General features: G+C 53.0%; 1 protein-coding gene across 2 annotated transcripts in view; it reads right to left on the bottom strand.

Annotated features, from left to right (window-relative positions):
• FBLN1 (fibulin 1) overlaps positions 1–19,860 on the bottom strand; it is an 80,408-nt gene that overhangs the window by 35,430 nt on the left and 25,118 nt on the right. For both annotated transcript variants that reach the window (XM_059937160.1, XM_059937159.1), the window contains exons 5-14: positions 16,129–16,188; positions 14,447–14,548; positions 13,685–13,822; positions 12,426–12,563; positions 7,764–7,907; positions 6,788–6,916; positions 5,870–5,995; positions 3,286–3,405; positions 2,526–2,657; positions 618–741 (exon numbers count right to left, since the gene is read on the bottom strand). In XM_059937160.1, coding sequence (XP_059793143.1) covers positions 618–741; positions 2,526–2,657; positions 3,286–3,405; positions 5,870–5,995; positions 6,788–6,916; positions 7,764–7,907; positions 12,426–12,563; positions 13,685–13,822; positions 14,447–14,548; positions 16,129–16,188 — 1,213 coding nt within the window. The remainder of the gene's footprint in view (positions 1–617; positions 742–2,525; positions 2,658–3,285; positions 3,406–5,869; positions 5,996–6,787; positions 6,917–7,763; positions 7,908–12,425; positions 12,564–13,684; positions 13,823–14,446; positions 14,549–16,128; positions 16,189–19,860) is intronic.

Here is a 19,860-nt window from a genome sequence, read left to right as displayed (position 1 = left end):
TGTGTGGCGAGACCAGAGGGTCCTCACTGCTCCCTGAGGAACAGGGCTCCTGGACACCCCAGCAGGATACATCCCGGTGGCCTGAGAGTGAGTGAGCGTACGGTGACATATGGACACACAGCTTCAAGCTGAGGACACAGAACCTTTCGTGCTGTTCCCACGCTGTCACTGGGCTGAAGAGAGTCTGGTTTTCAGGTGGGGTCATCTAACAATGACACCCCAACAAGTCACGTCGGCTCACCCAGAGTCATCGTTACCTTTATCTGAGTCAGAGCAGGTTCTGCTATCTGCATGTCACAGATGAGGAAACTGAGGCCCAGAGAGCTGTCCCTTGCCCAAGCCTTCACCCCAGGGAGCGAGAGGGCCGGGGTTTCTCCGTGGTTCCACGCACAGGCGAGTCTGGGAGCAGGCCTGCCGACCTTGGGCCCATATGAGGTCACTACCTTCACTTTCTGCAACCAGTCTCATTGGCATTTAGGCGCCTGAGAACCAGGGATCCTTGATTTTCCCAAGACCCACGTGGGAGGGCACGGCTCATTAACTACCCGCCCAGGCCGGGAGCCGGGCCCCCAGGAAGGCCAACACAGACAGACAATCGCGGGGACCGAGGGACTTACGTGTCTGCGGAGCGGCGGTAGTTCTCGGGACACTCAAAGGCCAGGCAGCGGAAGCCGCCCTGGATGTTGAAGCAGGTCTCGTTGATGGAGCAGTTGTGGATGCCGGTCACACACTCATCAATGTCTGCAGGAGATCCCAAGGCAGCACGGTGAAGGCCAAGGCCCCCCAGCCGCCCCCATCCACAGACAGGGGTGCCCAGGCCTCCCATCAACCAGGGTCGGGGGGACCAGGCCATCCTGGCCCTCCACTGGCTGCTCTCTGGAGCAGAGCCCTGTGCCAGCTTTTTTACTTATAGGAGATTATATTTAATATACCTATTATTCACAATCCCAGGAGTAAGCATAATAATGATAATGGCAAACACTATATGACAGCCCTTAAAGTGTTTTGCAGGAAACACCTGCTTCTCATTATAATTAAATGAGGCAAGTAGTGTTATTATCCTCATTTTAGGGAAGAGTCATAGGGGTTAAGTGACTGGCCTAAGGTCACACATTTTGTAAGTGACGGAGTTGAGCTTTGAACCCAGGCAGCCAGTGCCTCTCTGAGGCTCCCGAGTTGCGTCAGCCTTACCTCACGTGCCACTAGTAACATCCTAGGAGGGAGTGAGCAGAAGCCACTAGCCCCATATTACAGATGAGGAAACTGAGGCTTAAAGGGATTCTATGTTGGGCCCAGTGTCCAAAGTCAGTGACTATCTGGGCTGGACCGGAACCTGGCCTGGGGCATGTCACGAGGTCACCCTGGACATGGAGAGCCGTCCCCTTCCCACAACTGACCGGAGCAGCCAAATGGTGGGCCCAGGGGATGTCACCGTGCCAGAGGCATCTGTTAAGAGATGCCAAATCCTGACCATTGGTGGCAAAAACAGCACTCCCCAATCTCAAAGGCTGAGGCTCAGGAATGTGTTTTCACTGTGTCTGGCAGAACCCCAGCCTGCGGTGAGGGCGCCTGGCCAGGTCATCTGCTTCGTCAGAAATGTGAAAACAGAGCAACTTCCATCCGGAGCTCTGGACGAGCTGAGCGGGTCCCTCCCAGGAAACGCCACAGTTCCTGCCCGCCTCTGACCAAAGTCTTCAAACCTTCTTCATGACCAGCAAGGACATCTGCAGGACCCGGGCCCTCCACAGCCTCTGGGCCACCAGCCCCATGTGGGGACTCATCAGGAGGGGCTGGACAGAGCCAACTTCTGACTCAGCTTCTGCGGCCATTCCCGGAGGTGAGGCCCACGCGCCCGTTCCAGGGTCGCTCCTTCACAAATATCTACTTAGCACCCCCCTCAGTAACCAAATGGACGGTTACAGGACGCTGATGACCCCTGGAGTGTTCTTAGAAATGGGAGCCTAGTACAACAGGATGGACGCCGCTCGCCCCTCGTTTAGCCGACCCCCGGGCCCCCGCGGCACCCTCCAGCCATAGTGTCCTAAATACAGAGACCTCTGGGTTGTCACACGCCCTGACCAGGCCCATCCCCTCGCCAAGTGGGGATCAGCACCCCGGGACAGAGGCCTGCGCTGTCTGCTCACTGCTTTGCCCTTAACACCCAGCAGGGCCTGGGTTTGTCGAGTGACTGAACGGAAGACTAAACGGCAGTGCTATGCTATGGGGTCTTCCGGGCACTGACGTCCTGTGTCCTCCGTGGTGGGCATCTTCCTAAAGGCTGTCAGCCCCACTTCGGGCCCTCTTGGGGCTGCCCAGGGCAGGGCGGGGGGCTCAGAACCCCCGGCGGCCAAGTGTGCCCGGGGATGGGAGACCAGGGTGCCCGTGGAGCCCAGGACACACCCAGGATGCAGAGCTGTTCCCTCTCCGAACGCACCCCGTCTGTGGTGTGGCTGCCAGGCCTCAGCCCCCCAACATCGCAGAGTCCCGAGCCGGCCTGAGACACCCCGGAGTCCCACCCCGCTCACCTTGGCAGTTGCGGCCGTTGGGAGCCAGTCTGTATCCGGTCGAGGGGCAGCTGCACTGGAAGCTTCCAGGGGTGTTGAGGCAGCGGTAGGAGCAGATGTGGCCCCCGGTGGGCAGGGCGCACTCGTCGATGTCTGTGACGGCAAAGCCCACCCTCAGCGTCTGTGCGGACCCCAGCTGGGCTACTACCCCCCGTGGTGGGCTGAGCTGCGGCCTGGAGGGCAGCCGCACGGGACAAGCCGGACATGGCGCGGGGGGCCTCAAAGTGCTGCGGCTGGAGCGGCCTCAGAGACCATCACGCCAGAAGGGGAAACTGAAGCCCAGAGAGGGTAAGAGCCTAGCCTAGGGCCACACAGCAAGTTCATGGTGTGAAGTGTGCACGTGGAAGGGGAGGAGGGAGACTGGGGAACCGGTGGCGGGGGGCGGTGCCCAGGGCTTCAGAATGACACGCGTAGAGGTGCCCTGGCTGGCTACGTCCTAATGCTGATTATTGCCCCCCTCACCCATTCCTCACCCACCACTGCCCCGCTTGAGTCCGGGCACACATGGCGATCCCCACTGCCATGTTTCATTTTACTAAAGAAAAATCTGTGAGTGGCTTTGCACCTTTACAAATTTCACTCTCAACGATGGGTAAAGTGCATCCAAATAAATCTCAGTTAGAGGGAAAAAAAAAACAAACCACCCGGCAGCCAGAAGGAGATGGGGGATGGGGATCAGGGGAGGGGTGCTTTCGCCCTCAGCCAAGCGGGGAGCCCTCACCTTCGCAGGTGACCCCGTCCACGTCACTGAGCTGGTAGCCTCGCCGGCAGTAACACTGGTAGGAACCGTAGACGTTGGCGCACTCCTGGCTGCAGGGGTTGCTGCTACACTCATTCACGTCTGAAAGAGAGGGTCCCGGGGTCGCCGCTCAGTGCTGGCGGGGCCATGACCTCCCTCAAGTTAACACACACACACAGAGGCAGAGGTTACCACGTGTAGGGCCAGGGACCTGCCTGGGGTTGCCCCAAGGGAGAGAGGCCCCACTCCAGCCCCTCACGGCTGGAGGATTTGGCATCTCCCCACACCCACTGCCTGCTTCAAGCCAGACTGACTCTGGGCTCTTGCTCCTCTGTTCCCTTTGCCTAAAGCAGAGATCAGTGAACTTCTGGCCCACCACTTGTGTTTGCAAATAAAGTTTTATTGGTACGTGGCCCCGCTTATTCATTTACTATGGTCCATGGCTGCTTGTGCGTTACAAGGGCAGAGTTGAATAGTCGCAAAAGAGATGTAGCTGGCAAAGCCTAAAATATTTACGACGTGGCTTTTAGAAAAAAAGTTTGCCAACCTCTGACCTAGAAGTCCCTCCTCATTTTTGTTTACTGCTAATTCTTAGCAGGGCAGGAGGGGTGAGCAGCCGAGAATATCCGTTAGCCTCTCACCCCGAGTCTCATCCCTGCAGCCCCACACGCCTGGCCTGGCTGCCACCTGTTCACTTGCTCACCTCTGCTCAGTGTGGTTTCTTACATCCTAGAGACACTCCCTGAAGGCAGGAACCATGTTATTGCTACATACCTGGGGCGGCGGGTGCTTTATAAGTGCTTAGTGGAATAATACTGCAAGGCTGGCCAGGCCCTGGTTTTGTGTCCACAATACTGTCCACTAACATAGATATGAATACTTACTATTCGGCCGTTTAGGAGTGACCAGGGACAGCACTAGCCACGAATGATAATAACAATGATACAAGCAGTCTCCATATCACAAGTGTGTCATCACGCTGGGCACCATGACAAACCCTTGACAGGCTTCATCTTGATTCACCCTCACGACCCCCTACAAGGTGGATCCTACTATCCCCCTTTTACAGATGAGGACACTGAGGCCCAGAAACGCTGAGTTACTCCTTCAAGGCCGTAAATGTGACAGAGCAGGGATGCGAACCCAGGCCCGAGGGACCACCATGCATGAATCTTGCCCCTTGCCATTACATGCGTGTATTGGGTCTGGTTTTTGGGGACAAATCCCAGAATCTCAGGAGAAGCCTCGGACCCAGGAGTCCATCACACTGTCCATGCTCCAGGTTGCGAATTACACACTGGGGTGCATCCTGGCATATCTGACTTTTGTGATCATCCTTCTTAATCCAGAAATTTAAGACCTGCCATGTCTTGAGTGTGGCTCTACAGGTTGTCCCTGGGCACTGCGCTGCAAAGAAGGGAGCTCGATGGGCAACGTGAGGGATTGCCGAGGGGGGTCAGAAGCTCTCAATTTCTGCTGACCTCATCACCTAATTCCCGTAGAAGATGTGACATCCACTGAGCACCTACTATGTGCCAGGCCTTCTCCTCATTTCAGTCCATCCCATCAGAGGGGGTCAGTGTTATCTGACAACCCCAAGACTCTTGACACTAATGACTTGGTCCAACCCGCCCCCCAACCCAGAGACCTGACCAAACTTTAGCCCAAGACCATGACCCTTGAAATGCCTGCCTGGGAAAGCTTGATGCTGCCAAAGAATTTCCTGTGTATTCCAGCCAACACCAGAATACAGACCCTGACCTCCCTTTTTCTTAGAAGCATTTACTTTAGAAAACCTGCAGATGTAAATCCTTTCTGTCCCTTTGAGATGTATCTTCTGCAACCCAGGTCCTTTTAAGGTGGGAACCAGGCCTTTGAAATGCGGTCATCAAGGGGAGGCCCCACCCACACCTTATCTCCCAGACTCTGCAGGAGGCTCAGAGCCAGTGAGAAGACACAGCTGGCCTAATCCCACTGACCAGCGCCCTTAACATCCTTCAGAACTATTCCTTAGCAGGCCCCAGCATTTAAAAAAGCCACACCTTTTTTTTTGGTGGAGTTGAGACCAATTTTCACTGAAGTCTCTCTCCCCTATTGCAGTAGTCTAAATAAAATCTGTCTTACCACTTTTAACAAGTGTCCAGCTTTTGTTTCTCTCTGGCATAAACAACCCCATTTCCCCTGTGAGGACAATGAGGCAGGTGAGGTCAGCCACTCCCCAGGGTCATGTGAGTAAGCAGTGGGTCAGACGCCCCCAAACCCCACACTCTCAGCCACCTCCCACACGGCTTCTGCAGCCAACTTGTCCATCCCCACATGTGCACAGGTGTTATCACCCCCTCCAGGGCCCAGGAGAAACTGGGGAGGGCAGTCATCTCTAACAAGCAAGCTTTTAGAGGTCTTTCCCCTGCTAATACGTTGTTTGATATGCTCTAGGGCACAAATGTGAGTCGGTCCCATGTGGAGCTGCAGGGAGATTGGTGGTTTCCCCAGGAGGTGGGCAGCTTGGGGGAAGGGGCGTGGATGCAGTCACAGAGCTCCTGACCCTGCCCCGCCCTGCCCTCACCTTCACAGGACCGGCCATCAGAGGAGAGCCGGAAGCCCATGGTGCAGCTGCAGTAGTAGGAGCCAGGCGTGTTCTCGCACTTGTGGCCACACAGGCGCCCGGGGTAGCGCCGGCACTCGTTAATGTCTGAAACAGAGCAGGCGGTGGCTCAGGCAGCGTCCTCCCTGGGCAGTGCTGCCCGTGGTGGCAGCTCACGACCTTTGTCCCCCACTTCCCCTGGCCTCCTCTCCAAGAGAAAGAACAGTGACTTGTCCCAAACACACGGCAAGTCAGCGGGGGAGCTGGGACGGCCCCAGCCTGTCTGCCCTGTGCTCCTTCCACGACGGCACGCCTGGGCACGTTCCCACCCGCCAGTCCTCCACCCCAGAGCCCGAGAGAGTGCCCCCCAGGATCTGACAAAGGTGCTGTGGGGCTGGGCGGGGCAGGTGCCAGGCTCCTCTGAGCACCCTGGTTTGGGGATGGCTGGCATCCGCCAGCAGGATCTGTCCTAGCCCCTGGTGTTTGGGCCCCCACGCCGTCTTGGGTTCTCACTGCCCTGGGCGAGCACACAGCTCGGGGCCCTGCAGCCCTGCAGGTCAGCAGGAATCTCTGGGAAATCACTAAGACTTTGGGGCATTTGTAGAGCTGGCTGGAGCCTCGTAAACACTCAGAGGTCCTAGGGCAAGCAGAGCACCTGTTCTACAGGTAAGGAACCTGGCTCACGCCCAGGAGGGCCTCCCCAGGAGCCACATGACTGGCAGCAGCAGAGCTGGAACTAGAACGGGGGGGGGGGGTCTCCCGATCGGGGTCTCTTCTCTGGGACTGCCTGCACTTGGGATTTTCAGAGGTGAGGAGTAGAACACGGTCACTCCAGGGTGCCCCAGGCTGGGTTCTCCTTGATGTCATCTGGCCGGGCCCCCTGCAGGGACACCCACGTACCCACACACGTTCTGCTGATGCCGTCGAAGTAGTAGCCGGCCTTGCACTCACAGCGGAAACTTCCAGGGGAGTTCACACAGAGATGCCCCGGCCCACAGGGCTCAGAGGGAGGCGAGCACTCATCCACATCTTGCAAAAGAGAAAGACACGGTGAAAAAACCTTTAGTGTGTCGGGGTTTTTTTGCCCTAAGATGATCAGAAAGGAAGGCAAGGAAGGAGCCAACTAAAACGTAATTGACAAAGCGGCATCGTTTAATTCTTAACCCGATTTCATAGAGCACCTACTATGTGCCAACTCCATGCTGGCGAGATAGCTGACCCAGACGCAGCCTCTACCCTCGGGGGACTCCTGCTCCTGTGGGCCAGCAGTGACCCTGGTTAAGGCAGGAAGTGCCCAGTGACCGGGGAGAGGCTGAGGAAGCGCTCTGGGCGTTACAGGGAGGAAATTCCTCTGTGTGGCAGGGATCTGGGCAGGCTGGGCGCACAATGCCTTTGCCTGAATCCACAGGAATGTAGGTGAAGAGGGAAGCATGTAAGAGCAAAAACCACACAGAGAGGAAAGGGCAGGGCTTGTTGCGGGAGCAGCAAGACCTATTTCACCTGGATCATAAAGTTTGTGAGGTTGGGGCCAACTCAGGAGGACTGACTTGTAAGCATCTGTCCTCTGTCTGCCGCCAATGAGGAGCCATCACCGACGGGGGCTGTGAGCAGGGAGGCGCGAGAGAGCTTTCAGCTCAGGATGAACCGGACAGACTGAAGGGGCAAAGCTGGCGGCAGTGGGTGGGTTGGCATTCTACTGCAATGGTCCAGGCAATAGCCAGTAAAGACCTATGCTTGGAGATCAGCAATGGGATGGACGGACAGGTGCAAACAGCTTCCTTTGGGGATCTGCTCTCTCCGTCCAGGCAAGGGAGAGTTGTGCTGGGAGCAGACCAAAAGTCCATTTCAAATAGGTTTTCTTTTTTTTAATACCAACCAACACAGCGGGTCCCCTCCTCATTGAGATGATAGCCACGGCCACAGTTGGGCACGTTCTTCTGGCATGTGTAGGAGCCCTCCGTGTTGATGCATGTCTGCCCGACAGGGCATGGGGCACTGATACTCAAACACTCATTGATATCTACAGGGGGAAAGATGGAGACAACGGGGTTAAACCCGGAGGGCTTCCCAAAACCCAACCCCTGGATCTCCAGAGAAATCCCATTTCCCTCCTCTTTATAAAACCACAAATGCAGTCACGACGATGCCCTCGCCCTGGACCACACAGCAGCCTCTCAACTGGCTCCCAGGTTTCAGCAGCGTACCACACCGTAACGACCCCTCCCCGGTCCATCTTCCTGCCCCTAAACCCCCAACACTTCCATCTTCCACCGCACCGAATCCGAAGCTGCCTGCCTGCGAGTCCCACACGGTGAACTTGGCAATTCAGGTGCCGTCCTGTGTCCACATACTCCACACGGTTAGTGAGTGTCTCCCCTGAGCTGAGGAGCGGCGGAGGGACACTGAGGTGGTCGCCCCCTCGGTGCCGGCACTCGTGCTCTGGGCTCCTCCAGTGACTGGCTGACCCCCATCCCCCCACTCCCCGGCCTCACTCGGGTCCGTCTCTCCTGCAGCCCAGGCTCCAGCCCTAGTCTCCAGCAGCCACTCAGATCCCACCTCCGTGCCACAGGGCACACAGTTCCTCCCTGGGAAGCCAGCGCCCCTGTCTGCCTGGTGAACACGCCTTTCTTACAGCTTGAGCACGACCTTCTCCCACATCCCCACCCCCATTCCAGGCTCCACGGGGCCTGTGCGGGCTCGCGCCCCCGGGGAAGGGCTGCTCTAAGCTCTCCGCAAAGTGGCTCCCTCCCCGACTGGACACGCCTCTGATGGGGGACCGTGGGGCGTGCATTCCCCTTTGATGAACACACGCCCGGCGAGTGTGAACCAGTAAACCACGGAGAACTGGGTTACACATCTGTTCACTGCTCACACTCAGATTCAGTGCCAAACCGCACAGATTGAACCTCCTACCGGGAGCATTCTCCCGAAAGAACCTCAGGTTTCAAGAATCACTTATAAACATCTAGGGGGGCCAAGAGAAGGGGGTGATGGTAGAGGACCAGCTGTACTTCTCCCCTCGCAGCCAAGCCCCACCCTCCTCGGACAAATGGGCAGCCCGACTCCCTCCCCATCCTGGTGTCGGCCTTTGCCCTGCCGGTCTTGCAGTGCAGGACTTTACAGTTTACAAAAGCTTTCACCTCCAGTACTGCCCTGCAAGTTAGGCAGGACGGGGATTATTATCTGCATTTTATAAACAGGAAACTCCCCGAGCCCCAGGCTGGGACCCACTCAGGTCTAGAATCAGCGTCTCCCGCCTCCCGGCCAGGATGAGGGCCCCTAAATCTGGCGTGGGTGAACGACAACCCGCCGGCCAAATCCCACCCACTGCCTGTTTTTGTAAATTCAGTTCTACTGGAGCACAGCCAGGCCCATTCCTTTATGTATTGTCCACGGCTGCTTCCATGTGGCTGTGACAGAGACCCTACGGTCGACGAGGTTGATATTTACTCTCTAGCCCTTCTCAGAAAAAGCGTGGCCCTGTGTCAAGAATTAATGCAGTGTTTAGAACCTTTACCGCTGCCTTCCCCCAAGGCTCGTTCGCTACTATCGGATCCACAGTTCCCAAACCATGTGCCGTGGAACACTGGTACCCCTTGGGATGTCACGTGCTCCACGGAGAGGGGAGCCCCCCAGCCTGTGAGCTCCACGCGGTAAGGAGCCGGTGATCAATGAGTGAATGAATGAATGGCAGAGTGAACAAACAGAACAAATAAATAGAAAAGGTCCAAGGAGTTTGGGAATGCATTGTACAATCTCTCCTCTTTGGGGCTCATATGGGAAAAGCCTGGATGATCCCAGCTGTCAAGGGCCCCGCTCACTTGGTTTAACCCAATGACCACAGAACCCAGGACCCCCGAACATCCCGAGACCGGAGGGGATCAGTGTGTAGGAAGCCCTGTGCCAGCCTCTTCTCTCATCCTCACTAAAGCAGAAAGGAAGATGGGCCAGGGGAGGGAATTAGAAGAAGAAGAAGAAGTAGAAGAAGAAAGAAAACCTAGAGAAGATATGATAGTCGCAAGGCCCTTGGTGACCAAACCTCAAGGTCCTAGAACATTCTATGTTTTGTAACAGGGAAAGAGGCTTCTACTTTGTAAGACCCTTTCCTGCCCTTTGCGCTCGTCCCCCGGGTAGAGCCCTGCAGCTACAGGGCCGCCTGCTGCGTGGCCGGAGGGGAAACAGACAGGCTCCCGGGGCCCCAGGGCTGGTTCCAGCAGCTCCACGAAGATGGTTCCAGCTACACACGAGGTCAGAGCTTCCTCCCAGAGACCACACTGTCCTGTGGGAGTGAGGGTGCCGTCCATGGAGCTATACAAGCAGAGGACCCAGGGCGCACACGGGGCGAGGATGGGGGCCACCGTCCTCACCCTGAAACTATCCTGACACTCTCCTTCTATTTTGACACACTTTCTCCTTGTGAAGATTTATTTTGGACGACGCAGTCATTTTTTTTAAAAGATGACATAAAGGTACTGACATGAAATGATGTCAAAATACATTAGTAAGTTAAAAAAAGCAAGTGGCAGAACGGTCTGGTCCCACTTTTAATTAAAAAAACAAAAAGTCTAGGGCACACAGACACTGCCAAGCAGGGTAGAAACTTTCCCTTTCTGCACTTGGTTTTTGCTTTCTTTTTTGCAAATAAAGATGGACATAACTTTTGAAATAAAAAAGATAATTTTTAAAAAGAAAGACTCCTGAACTTGGTTGTGGCACTTGATTGTGAACTAGGCTGTGAACTTGATTGTGGGCACACAAAAAGCAGGACCGCCCCACCCTCCCAGAGTGCTGAGACGAGGGGCGCCTCCAGGACCTCTGAAGACCCAAGTTCGGGCGTGGGTGCTGGGCTGCGGCCAGTCCTGGGCCCCCGGGCTCCTGCTCTGGAACCTCTCCCTGTAGAACTGCACCCCTGCAATCGGGGGTGGGGGGTGGGTGGGAACCGAGGCTAAGTCGAGACTTGCAAAGTTTCCTTCTTTGTGGAAATCGGGCTGATTTTGCCGTGAGTCAGGGTTTCCATCCCCAGCAGATGCCATCCTCCGCGGAGCCCCCTGCAAGCGTGCTGCAAGTCTAGGCAGGCCCCTCCTCCCTCCTGGCCCTGGGAGAGCTGTCAGCCTCTGCCTCACTGGCCTCCTGCTGGCAGGAGGCTGGCAAGGGGCCAATGCAGCCAAGCTGAGGCCCCCCGCGGCTCAGATGCCTGCCTCCCCTTGAAAGGGGAGCTTTAGGAACAAAGACTGGGGTTGGCTTCAGACGAGGCCCCTGTCCTAAGGAGTTGATGTTCTATTTGTCTTTAGATATCCTGGGATGGTAATAAAAGCGGGAAGGACTTTCAGTCCAAACTGCCGTTTCAAATCAAAGATCAATACAGATTTATCTGCAAGAGGGTGAGGCAGAAGTAAGAAATTCTCGGCCCCTTGCTCGTGGCGGTACCAGCCTTTCCAGGGGGGTGACGGGGCAGCCCCAGGAAGAGTGGGTTCTGACTAGTGGCGCCTGCAGCGCAGAACAAGGGAGACGACTCTCTGACCTCAAAGGGAGGACCCAGAAGCTTCTGCTGAGCAGAGGGCAAGGGCAGCCCGGCAGATCTGGACTCAAACGCCAACAGCATACAGTGATCTGGCCAGATGGCTAGTCTTGGGCGACTGCAGGAGAAAGCAGGGGCCACCTCCTCTCTGCAGAACAGGTCACTCTGGCCACTACTCCCGCGCTCGCCCCTGCCCCACGCTGCCTCTGCAACTTAAGCAGTCTCACCCAGACCTCCTCTTTTTACTAAATTCCATGGGATTTGCTTTCATTTCACATTGATCTTCCTCTGACATCAACACAGTATTTTGCCATTTTAACCATTTTTAAGTGTACAGGTGAGTGGCATCAAGCACATTCACAATGTTGTGCGACCATCAGCACTGTCCAGCCACAGACCCCTTTCATCATCCCAAGCAGAATTCCACCTGTTAAGCCATAACTCCCCACCCCTGTCTCCCAGCCCCTGGCAACCACCATTCTACTCTCTTGTCTCTATGAACTTGACTCCTAACACAGAGTATCTTCTAAAACCATTTTTTAATACACAGGGCACTTCACAATCGCCTTGTTTAATCCTTGCCTCAAGCCTACAAGCCAGATATGATGATTATTCCCATTTTATAGAGGAGGAAGTTGAGGCTCCGAGGAAGTAAATGACCTTAGGTCACTCAGTTCAACACCAGGTGTCTCTGACCTCAAAACACAAGCGCTTTCATCTAAACCAGAGATTGCTAAACTATAGCCCTGGGGCCAAACCCAGCTGCCGCCTGTGTTTGTAAATAAAGTTTTATTGGGACACAGACCCACCCACTTGTTCACACAGCCATGGCTGCTTTCCAGCTCCAACCGCAGAGCTAAGTAGTTGCAGCGGAGACCACACAGCCCACAATGAATAACTTATTATCCAGTCCTTTATAGAAAAAGCTTGCTGACCTCCGTTCTATACACTATGCAGTGCCCCATCACTGGACGGTTCCCCCGCCTGGTGGACCCGTTAGCCCTGGCGGCAGCGTCTTACCAATACAGTTGCCTAGAGCATCTTGTATAAAGCCGCTCTTGCACTGTAGCTTGGGTCTGCAGCGGAAGGATCCCAGAGTATTCTGACAGATAAAATCGGGGAGGCAGTTATGAATACCACTCTCACACTCGTCAATATCTGGTACATCATAAAAAAAGGAAATTGTTAGCAAGAGTCCTGCCAGAAGCATCTTTCAACACTTTAAAATCACAAGAATTTTTTTTTTTTTTTAATGCTCATTACTCAGACTATAACCCAAAACATTCCAATAGAGAGGTCACATTCAAAAAGGGCCTTAGCCAAACGGTGCTCGTGTTTCTAAAGATTCAAAACTCTGACTTTTTCCCCAAGGTTCTTATGATGCAAATTTTCTGTTATATAATAAATAACCCAGGCATTTTCCTGGCAATATGTGGTTTGGTTTGGTTTGGTTTTCATTTCAGGCATGTTTAGTTTAGATTATAAAGCGATGATGATCTTAAAGTGGCAATAAACACTGTCCCTATAAACTTATTCACTCTGCAGTCCTCGCAATATTCCAAATATTAACAATGGTGATTGTCGTGACTGGACGTGTTGGCTGCCCTCCCCTTGAAGTTCATGGCGTCAAATGTTCAAAAGTGTATACTCAGCTGGCTGGGCCCCTGGGTTCTCGAGGTCCACACCGCCCAGGGAGTCTGCAGGGGTGGGGAGGACTGAGCTCATCCAAAGGCCCTCATAATTCAAACGACGTTTTTACACAAGTGGTCTTGTCGTTCTGAAGGGCTGGAAACCCTCAGCAGAAAACTATGTTCTAACAGATCCTCATCAAAGGCTTATCTGCCAAATAACATCTATGGTTTGGCGGGGGAAAGCCAGCAGCCAGAAATGTCATGTTTTTTTATGCAGCGGAAGGGAATATGCTTTGAACTTCAAGGAAGCCTGGAATCAGATGGAAGGCAGCTGTTGTGCAAAAAAACAGCTTGGGGGTGGGGGGGACTAGAGAGCACATGTGGGCACCTGAAATTCATCTCTGGTCTTGTTTTTAAATGAGCGTGTTCTAAGCCTTTTCAGAAATCCAAACTCTCCACTGTCATTAACTCAGCATTACGGTAAAGGAGGTAAATCTTCACTAATCACAGGGTTGGCCGGTGCCCCAGGCAGCCAAAGGGGGGACACAGCACCACGGAGCCCAGACCCCAGGGAGCCCAGTGCCACTTCCCCATCGCATCACATGTACTTCTGGGGCGTGAGGTTTTGAGACTCGGAGCTTATCCTACCTTTGCAATCATTGTCCTCTGTGAGCTCATAGCCAGTCCCACAGCTGCTGTCACGCTGGCAGCGGAAAGAGCCCACTGTATTGATGCAGGATTCTCCAAGCCGGCAGTTTTGGCCGCCCATGATACATTCATTGATATCTAGGAGAGACACAGGTGACGCAGGAGTAACCAGCAAGAACAACCGATCCGCACGCTCTATCAGAAGGAACGTACCAGAAGCCACGGTGGGATCGATCCCGCATCCACCAAGTTCCCCGGGCATGTGCGTATTCGGGCCGTGCACCGGAATTGAGCCCTGGGCACTCACCATCAGAACAAAAGCAAAAGCAACGGGTTCTCTGCCCTGCTGATCTATTTCAGATCTACTGCTCTTTCTGAGCATCTGCTAAGCAAGCACCAGGCCCTGAACTGGAGTCACGTGAGCCTAGAGAACCCCCTATTTGGGGCTATCACCTCCCTCCATCTCCCCCATCTCACAGATGAGAGGCCAAGAGAGGCTGAGGGACGTGCCCAGGGCCATTCAGCAGATCCTGGATTCAGAGCCCGGTCAGACCCCAAACCCCACCCCTTTTCACAGCACGGTGTTTACATCCTCCTGGAGGACAGCCGTGGCTGGAAGCCAGGCGCTGCAAACCCCAGGAGATGCTGGAAAGCCGGTCCTGGACTGTTCTTCAACTATGAATGGGGCCCCAGGTTGTGCAAAGCGGGCCCTGCCTGGCTGTCAAGCGGAGGCAGAGGCTCCCAGGGCAGGACGACGTTTACCTTCACAGGAGACGCCGTCGGGGAGCAGCTGGTAGCCCACAAAGCAGGAGCAGACGACCTCCTCCCCCGTGTCTCGGCACTGCTGTTTGCAGGGCCCGCCGCCTGGAGTCAGAGCACACGTGAGCGGAGGCCAGGTGCCCCCCGGAGACCTCCTGGTTTTTTCCAGGTGTTTGGATGGGGTCAGAGAAAGCGCCCTCAGGGTAGAGGCTGACACACAAGGGCAGGCTCCCCAGGCTGGAGGCCACCGCAGCCTTCACAGCGCCCTCCCTTCCCATGGGAGACCCCCCGGGACTGCGGCTTCAGGTCCCAGCCCTGATCTGACAGATCGGGGGGTGTGCGGGGCCCCGATACCCCATTTCCACCGCCACTGCCTCAGCTCCGGCCGCCCGCTCACCTGGCTCTCTGGGCATCCCTGGTACCACCCCTCCAACCATGCTTCCTAAAGGGCAGCCAGTGTGACGCTCAAAGAGCAAATCCCATGGGGACAAAACCTCTACCAGGCAAAGATTCCAGGAAATAGAATTCTGACTGCTGCCCAGGGCCTGCAGGGCCCTGCCCACTTCTGCAGCCTCTTCCTTTCTCCCTGCACCCCACCCCATGGCCCACCAGTGCCCAGCTGCTGCGGGTCTACAAGTCCCCGCTCCCACTGCCACAAACCCCCTGCCAATGTCATCTCCCTGGCTAACCCATCCTCAGCCATTGCAAACCAGCTATCCCCTCCCCCAGGAAGACCCTCGCACGCCCCCCAGAGAGGATTACGAGTCTTTCTAGGGTTCTCTGCCCGCCCTTCCACCTACCCCCAGCCCTCTGTGCCGAGTGTCACTGTACACCCACCACATCATTTTGTGATTAAACTGGCTCCCTAATGAAAGCCCAACCACAAGGCAAGCCACTGAATGTACTCGGGGAGCAGACTTGCCAGTCCAGACATGCGGGAATGTTCCATAAAGAGAAATAAAGTCTTAGCATATAGAAAACAAAGGTGCAAGGCTCTAGTGACTTTTTTTTTTAAGATTTTTTTTTTTTGATGTGGACCATTTTTAAAGTCTTTTAAAAAAAAAAAAATATATATATATATATATATATTTATTTATTTATTTATTTGGTTATGCCGGGTCTTACTTGTGGCAGGTGGGCTCCTTAGTTGCGGCCTGAGAACTCTTAGTTGCGGCATGCATGTGGGATCTAGTTCCCCGACCAGGGATTGAACCCGGGCCCCCTGCCTCACTGGGAGCACAGAGTCTTAACCACTGCACCACCAGGGAAGTCCCAAGGCCCTACTGACTAAATTTGCAAACACCTCTCTTATGAGACAAATGACTATTACAGATGGTACAGCTGGAGCTCCAGCCACAAAATGAAGTATCACTCACCCCCGTCCCCTAAGGGGCTCCCAGCCTTGGGGGTCACCGTTCACAGTCTGTGGGCTGTGGTGGGAGAGCTTTGCCCACCAGCTCCTCAAGCGGCCCCTTCTCTACAAGCCCACCCTCTCCCTCGCTCGCCCATCAGACCCCAGCTAGGAGGAGAGGAAGGGAAGGAGCCCGGGAGTGCGGACAACAGGGACTTACAGCTGACTCCCAGCCAAAGGGCTGCGGTCAAGCTCAAGCTCCCAGCGAGATTAGCACTGACTTTCCCTCGGGCTTCATTAACCACCAGCTAGCCCTGGGGAGGGCCAGTCTCACCTCGGCAGCGGTCATTCAGGTAGGGGTCCTCTTGTCCCTCCTCGATCTCAGAGACCTTAGCTGAGGGGGAAGAGGCAAACACAGGTTTGTCCACACGCAGTGCCCACGTTAACGCAGAGGCGACACGGAACATCTTCTCTTCTTGTAAATATCAGGCAGTAATGCCTGTTGGTACATCTTATAAAAAGCTCGGTATTCATTTTATCCTTTTTAAAAACAGCGTCACACTTATAAATGTAGCTAAATCTCTAAAAGATCTATTATAACAGAAACAGCACTGGCACAAGGGTCTGTCTGTAGTCATCAACTTAATGCTGAGTGTGGTTACATTGTCCACATTACTCAAATATTTCTGCAAATGCAGTCATGGCCCTACTATAAACTAAGTCACATCTTCCAAACTGAAAACAATGCACCTGGTAAAACCTTATGGTTACAGGTTGAATTGTGTTCCCCCCCACCCAAAACCCCAGAAGATGTTGCAGTCCTAACCCCCAGTACCTGGAAATGTGACCTTAGTTTGGAGAAGGGTCATTGCAGACAATCAAGTTAAGATGAGGTCATTAGCGTGGGCCCTAATCCAATGATGAGTGTCCTTACAAAAAGGGGAAATTGGGACTCAGTGACAGATATGCAGAGGAAAAGCAATGTGAAGAAACAGGGAGAAGACAGCCATCTACAAGCCAAGGCATACCTGATGCTCCCAGAAGCTGGGAAAGAAGCCTGGAGCAGATGCCCCCAGAGGCCTCAGAAGTAGCCGGCCCTGCAGACACTTTGGTCTCGGACTTCTGGCCTCCAGACTGTGAGACAACACATTTCTGTGGTTTAAGCTCCCCAGTCTGTGGTGCTTTATTACAGCAGCCCCAGGAAATGAATTCACTTATTTTATACACTTTGCCTGCCAAGTTCAATGTAGTGCCGGGCATCAACAGTCACTCACTCAGTTCATTCAACAAAGGTATCTGAGTATCTGCTCTGAGGGTCAAGCACTCAGCACAGACAAGGCCCCTCCTCTCAATAATTAAGATTCAACAGGGCAATAGGATAGAGAGGGACCCAGTGGGAGACCTGGGCCCTCATTTTAAAGGGTTGTATTCCATTGGCAATTCTGGCATAGAAGAAATGGATTAGTCCTTTTAACCTGGGTGGGTAGACCCAAGAATTCCTAGAATACTTGAAAAACCAAGTGCTCTGCTGATGAGGACCTTCCGCAAGATGGAATGACAATGATCACAATTCAATCACAATCCAACAGCCATTACATTACAAGGCTGGGTGGGAAAGCATAAGTCAAAGGTATCCCCAGCACAGCCACACCTACACAAGAGAAGCCAAGAGAGAAAAAAGACTGGAAGGAAACATGACCTAATGGAAACCACACTAATCTCCGTGTTGATTTCCTCTTCCTTCTACCTTCCCGTGTCTTCTAAAATGCCTACAGTGAGCGCATGATACACACACACTGGAAAAGCAGACATCAGTAGAAAGACACATATTAGTAATTCTGCTGTAAGTTTCAGCATAACATAATTTATAGGCACTAACTATGCATAAGGCGTTATGTTTTAGGGGTTATTAAGATATGGTAAGCGTTCCTAAATAATTCAAAGAACTTTTCAGCTAGGGAGGAACTAAGTCAGAGACCCTTAGGGTGTGAGTCATCTCTAGGTTAGGAGGCCGGGAGCACCTTTGCTCAGAATGTTTAATGTGGGTGCAACTAGAGATGATCATACTAAGTGAAGTAAGTCAGAAAGAGAAAGACAAATACCACATGATATCACTTATATGTGAAATTTAAAATATGGCACAAATGAACCTATCTATGAAACAGACACAGACTCTCGGACATAGAGAACAGACTTGTGGTTGCCAAGGCGGAGAGGGGTGGGGGAGGGATGGAGTGGGAGTTTGGGGTTAGCAGATGTAAGCTATTATATAGAGAATGAATAAACAACAGGGTCCTACTGTAGAGCACAGGGAACTATATTCAATATCCTGGGATAAACCATAATGGAAAAGAATATGAAAAAGAATGTGTGTGTGTGTATATAAATGTGTGTGTGTGTATATATATATATAAATATATATATATATTTATATATATATGTATAACTGAATCACTTTTCTATGCAGCAGAAATTAACACAACATTGTAAATCAACTATACTTCAGTTTTTTAAAAAGAGAGAAAAAAAGAAAAAAAAAGAGTGTTTAATTTGGGGACTCTTCATTCACTTGGTGCATTCCATCCCAGCAAAGCCCAAGTCCCTGCCATGTGCCAGGCACAGGCCAGGGTGTCCAGACCCCATCCTCCGAAGGACTCATGGTAACAAGGCCAGGAGGACTCATGAGAAACTATTTATCACTCAGGTGATGAGGTCATCAAGATTTCCACAGCATTTTTCAGGAGCCAGCAAGCCTGGCAAAGAATGCTAGAAAAGGAATCTTGAACCAAGCTTCCACAGCCTCAGTCTCCCAATCTGTAGAATGGACATAACCAAGATACGCCCTAGCACAGTTTGTCCCAAAGGAACAGGGTTCTTTCCCCCATCTTAGACCAATACTTTGATCATTTATAATACAGATTATTAGAAAAACTAAGATAAGAAAACAGACATGTAAGTCCCAATTTTATATTTAAACAGACATGTTACTCTATCAAATGCTTATAGAAGTTTCTAAAAGCTTACTCCCAATTTCTGTACTTATTTTGTTGCAGGCCAGCACTGGTCTGTGGGCCCCCTATGGTAGCACACAGTAGGCCCACAATAAATGTCAGTGGAAGAGAGGAAGGCAGGTCTGTGTCTGGGTGAGGAGGAAACACAGGGAAGTCCTCATAGAGACACTGAGGAAAGTCTGAGGCAAGAAACGAAGCAGATAAAAGACAAGGGAGAAATAAGACATCTGGAGCAACAGAAAAGCTCAGAGATCATTAATGAAACAAGACATAAATCAACAAAAGTCCTCCCTGGAGACACAGGAGAAATTCTCCACCAGTATGAAGAATTTGAGTTTGTTTAAAGTGAAAATGTCATCCATGATTTCAAAAGTCAAGGAAGGAGCCAGAACGTGGTTCCAATCCCCCTTTATGACTAAAATATCTGAAATCAGCCCCACGGCGGCCATGGGGCCCTGGACTTGAGAAATCAAAACAAAGAATGAAAGACTGGTCGTTTGACCGAGGCCCCTAAAGCCACACGAATGGATGGCCTGACTTAGGCACCACTGGTCTGTGAGCTCGTCCTTCCGAGCCCCTTCCTGCCCCTTTCCCATTTTTAACAGAGGGCAGACGGAGCTCAGAGTGAGAAGGCAAAGGTCCCAGTCACGCAGCAAGATTGGGGCAGAGCAGATGCTTGAAATTTTCCAGGGCTCTTTCCATTATGGCACAGGAAACCATTGCATAAGTGGAAGAGATGATTAGACAACCAAGAAGTTTCCTGAACCATGTAACTGAATCATGAAGCCCCAAGGTTTCAGGATTTATGTGGCTTCAGACAAATGGAGGGTGGAGACTGAACTGGTGGACACACAGCTGGGAGCCCTCTTGAGGCTGCTCTTGGGGTCATTCGCCCTTTTGCTGAATAAATATCTAGTGCTTGAATGCTCACAGCCTGCTATTAATGAGTGGTGCCCCTGCTATTAACGAGTGGTGCTCCCTGCCTCAGCTCCAGATGGAGAGGTGGCACTGGCCAGGCGTCGGAAGGCCAGCGCTCTCCCTCCTCTGTACGTCAG

This window comes from Balaenoptera ricei, chromosome 10 (assembly GCF_028023285.1).
Source record: "Balaenoptera ricei isolate mBalRic1 chromosome 10, mBalRic1.hap2, whole genome shotgun sequence".
In the NCBI taxonomy this organism is placed as follows: Eukaryota; Metazoa; Chordata; class Mammalia; order Artiodactyla; family Balaenopteridae; genus Balaenoptera; species Balaenoptera ricei.
Note: the sequence above shows the minus strand (reverse complement) of the source record. Positions and strands in the feature narration are given on the sequence as shown.